This window comes from Corvus brachyrhynchos, unplaced genomic scaffold (genome assembly GCF_000691975.1).
Source record: "Corvus brachyrhynchos isolate BGI_N302 unplaced genomic scaffold, ASM69197v1 scaffold68, whole genome shotgun sequence".
NCBI lineage: Eukaryota > Metazoa > Chordata > Aves > Passeriformes > Corvidae > Corvus > Corvus brachyrhynchos.
Window position 1 is genome coordinate 1779343 of NW_008240039.1, and position 4089 is coordinate 1783431.

General features: G+C 52.2%; 1 protein-coding gene across 1 annotated transcript in view; it reads right to left on the bottom strand.

Moving 5' to 3' along the window:
• The window catches only part of ACAP3 (ArfGAP with coiled-coil, ankyrin repeat and PH domains 3), a gene marked incomplete at its 5' end in the record, with an annotated part of 37815 nt that overhangs the window by 6202 nt on the left and 27524 nt on the right, over window positions 1-4089 (bottom strand). Inside the window, 5 exons of the mRNA XM_008641160.2 lie at window positions 1-6; window positions 116-340; window positions 893-985; window positions 3156-3239; window positions 3678-3782. The exon at window positions 1-6 is cut by the window's left edge and continues 103 nt beyond it. Of these exons, the coding sequence (XP_008639382.2) occupies window positions 1-6; window positions 116-340; window positions 893-985; window positions 3156-3239; window positions 3678-3782 (513 nt within the window). The remainder of the gene's footprint in view (window positions 7-115; window positions 341-892; window positions 986-3155; window positions 3240-3677; window positions 3783-4089) is intronic.

The window sequence follows — 4089 nt, forward strand, 5'->3', positions numbered from 1 at the left end:
GGAGCCCTGGTGAGGGGGAAAAGGAATTTCCACATCAATTTATCCAGCAGGATGCACAGGCCGGACAATTCCTGTGCTCCAAACCAGAGCCAAGGCCTCACATTCCCAGCACAACGTACCCCCTTCACAGCCTGGATCAGAGGGGTTTTGTTCTCATCCTCGTCGTTCACCCAGTTGATCTCGGCCCCGTGGGCCAGAGCTTCTGCCATCAGGGGCAGGTTCCGGGCCTGAGCTGCCCTGTACATCAGCAGGCCGGGGTGCAGCTCCCTCAGATCCTCCAAATCCGACGCCTCCTGCTCGATCTCGGCTTCCCCGCTGCTCTCCTCCGACACCTCGCACTCTGCCAGGCAGGGAAGGGTGGGGAGAGATCAGCCCAAAGCTTCCCACTTCATTTTTTTATATCCCTGCTCACCCATCCTGCCTAAGTGAAGCTGTGCCTGCCGTTATTTGGAGAATTCTGCTTTGATTTAGGGTCAATTCAGTGAGAAAACAAAGAATCCCACACTGGTGTGGGTTGGAAGGGACCTAAAAGCTCATCTCATTCCATGGGCAGGGTCATCTTCCACTATCCCAGGTTGGTCTTGGACACTTCCAGGCATGAGGCAGCCACAGCTTTTCCAGGAAATCCATCCCAGGGCCTCCCCACTGTCACAGGGAAGGATTTAATCCCAAAATCCCATCTAACCCTCACAGGGAAGAACTCCCTCCCAAAACCCCATCCAACCCTCCCCTCTGGCAGGGCCCAAGTTGTTGCTACGATATACAAGCTCTGTTTTACAAATCAATTCCCCCGAACCCCCTCAGCCCTGCCTCTCTGTGTTATCCAACACTGCATCTCCATCCAAGAAGATCCCAGACCAATCCCTCACGCCCTTCCCCGTGTGCCACCCACCTTCCTCTGTCACGCTGTCCACCACGGAGCCGAACACCAGGATGTCGGTGCTGCCATCGGTGCTCCCTCCCAGGCCGCTGTCACTGCTCAGACCTGCGGGGCCAACAGGACACAAACCAAGGCCACTTTAACACCCAGGCCCCCCCAGAGCCAGGCCCAGCTGAGCCCACGGGGGGACAGGGCAGCGCAGGACGTCACACACACACTGCTGGCACAGGGACAGGGGCGCTGCCACCCCGCTCAGCCCCCAAGGAGAAGCTCTGCAAAGCCTCACGGTGGCCATGTCCCCACACTGCCCTTCATGCAGGGATGCTCCAACACTGCCATGGCACTTGGGGGCTGTTGGGGACAGCCCCTGCTGCAATCCCTGAGGGATTGTGACGGAGACTGGAGCGGAGCAGCAGCAGAGACAGCTCAGCAGGAGGTCGGGTGGTGTCACGGGCAAATGAGGACACCCCTCTGCTTTCAGCACTGACCATCCCAGTTCCACTCTGGGATCTCTCAATTGTCACTGGGGCACTTTTTTGTTGATGTGGTTGGGCCAAATCACATCTTGAGCCAAACTCTTAAAGCTCACCCACCTTCCCAACATCTCTTCCCTTTCCCACAGAGCTTCCAACCTTCCCTGCTTGGCCACTGAATGCTACAAGAGCTGACTCCATCCAAGAAATCCATGGATCAAGGAATCCCAGACTGGTTTGGGTTGGAAGGGACCTTAAAGCTCATCCTGCTCCTAACCTGTGGGCAGGGACACCTTCCACTATCCCAGGTTGCTCCAAACCCATCCAACCTGGCCTTGGATGCTTCCAGAGATGGAAGTGAAGAGATGAAGCCACTTGTCCAGGGACACACACAAGGTGCCAGTGGCGGGGAAACTTCCTCAGCCCACACCCAAAATTGTCAGGAAAATGAGAGAAAGGAAGGAAGAAGCAATGCAGGAATTGCTCCTGCAGGAAGAAGGGTGGCACATCCCCTGTGCCCTGAGGGGTGGCACATCCCCTTTATCCTGAGGGGTGGCACATCCCCTGTGCCCTGAGGGGTGCCTGGCCAGCCTTGGGAACTCTCTCTGGATTCAGCTTCTTGCTGCTTTCACTGCAAGGCCTGGGAGTGTCCATCCCCCCAGAACTCCACAGGTTCAATCCCTATGCCCTGTCCTCAAACCACTGGGATTAGGAAGGAAAACAAGCCTGGAAAAGTGTTCCTAAGCCAGCTGAGTGCTCTGTGAAAGGAATAACAGCAGGAAGGGCTGCAAGAACCACAGAGCTGAGCCTGGAAAAGCACGGCAGAACCAGAAACCTGAATTTCAGAGGGTGTTGAACTCCCCAGAGCAAAATCCCAGATAAAAATCAGGCTCTCCATGAGTTCTCCCAAAATCATGGATCACGAGGAATCCTCCAGCACTGCTCAGCAGCCAGGGGAGGGAAGGAAGGCACAACAGGAAAGGTTTCAAGCAGCCCAGAGCACGAGTGGTTTTTTTTAGAGCTGCTGCAGATTTTTATAGAAAGCAAACCCACGGCCTGGGGAGGAAGGAAAACGTGACTGCAGCGAGGCCTCGTGGCTCTGCTCCACATTCCCAGCACAACAAGAAGGGAGGATCTGGCTCAGGGCACATGGATATGGATACATCACATTCCCAGCTCTGTTCTCAGGGATAAAGTTGCTATTTTCTTCTCCAGGAGCAAGACAAGGCTCGGAGGGATCTGAGGGACTCTGAAATCCTGCAATTCCCATGGTTTTTGTGGACTAAAAGCATGAAATTCCTTGAAACTGGAACAGCCCTTAAAGCCCTGATGCAGACAAGCACTAAAGCCCCTTTTTCCTTGATTTCAAGAGATAACGTGGACATGGAGGAAAGCCTGGGAGTTTCTGCTGTGCTGAACTCAGGGTTATAAATATTTATTGTAAATTCCTACAAGGACAAGCAACTGAGCCAGGAAATTCAGTAACTCCTGAGCTAAGGATGATAATGGAGCACAAAAACTCTGGGATGTGGAACGCTAAAGAAATAAAATAAATAAAGTTCCTATCTGAGATCCAGGATTAGATCCTCTGAGGAATTTATTGAAAGGGAATGCTTTTATTTATTTATTTATTAAAGGGAATGCTGGAAAGCCTAGGAAGCATTTTGCCTGTGGAAAAACCTGCCCCAGCCAAAGGAGCTGGAATCCCTGACCAGAAATCCATCAGTGCCTCGGAATTTTGGGGTGGAACAAGTGAAATTTGGGTGTCTCTTTTGCTGCTGGCTGCCAGAGCGTCACCTTACCTCCGTCCAGGAGGGACCCAGCGGGACCCATCCCACTCCAAGGGCCACCTGCCAGCGGGTGCTGCAGAGAGATGTGGCTGGCACCTAGAGGAAGGTGGACGGGAATGTGAGGGGAGTTCATTGGCACAAACACAAAAATTAAAAAAAAAAGAGGAAAAAAAAAAAAAATTGTCCGCAGCGAGACTCGGCTAAGAAAAAAAATTTAAAAATAATAATTAAAAAAAAATATGGAAAGCCAAAATGAAAAGCAAAATTAAAAAAGAAAAAAGCCAATGGAATGTGAAGTTTGGGAGTAAAAGATGCTGGGGGGAAAAAAAAAAAATCCCCAGAATGCCGAATGGCAGTGGGATATTAAAACAGGTGCAATAAAAGAGCAACAACGGGGCTGGAGTTTGTGCAACCAACTCCTCATCCCTCTGCTGGAATGTTTGGAATGTTCACCCTGTCCTGGCATAGCTGGCCTTGGCTCTGGGGCAGTGGGAGAGCTGGCAGGGAAGGGCAGGAGCTCTTGGTGGCACTTACTGCGAGGGCCGGAGCCAGCCCCGGTGTCGAAGTAGGAGAAGAGAGAGTCCAGCTCATCCGGGCAGAACAGGGAATCCCGGCGGAATTTCCTCTCCAGGGTGGCTGCTGCTGGACATGGGAAATTCAGAATTAATGCCGAGCAAAGGAGACAATTCCCCAGCTGTGCTTGCACATCCAGCACCACGCTTGTGGTTCCAGCACAAAACATCACTAATTGCTGACCAAAGTCATCCCAGAGCAGTCAGAACCTTCCTAAGGACCCAAAACATCACAAATTGCTGACCAAAGCCATCCCAGAGCAGCCAGAACCTTCCTAAGAACCCAAAACATCACAAATTGCTGACCAAAGCCATCCCAGAGCAGCCAGAACCTTCCTAAGAACCCAAAACATCACAAATTGCTGACCAAAGCC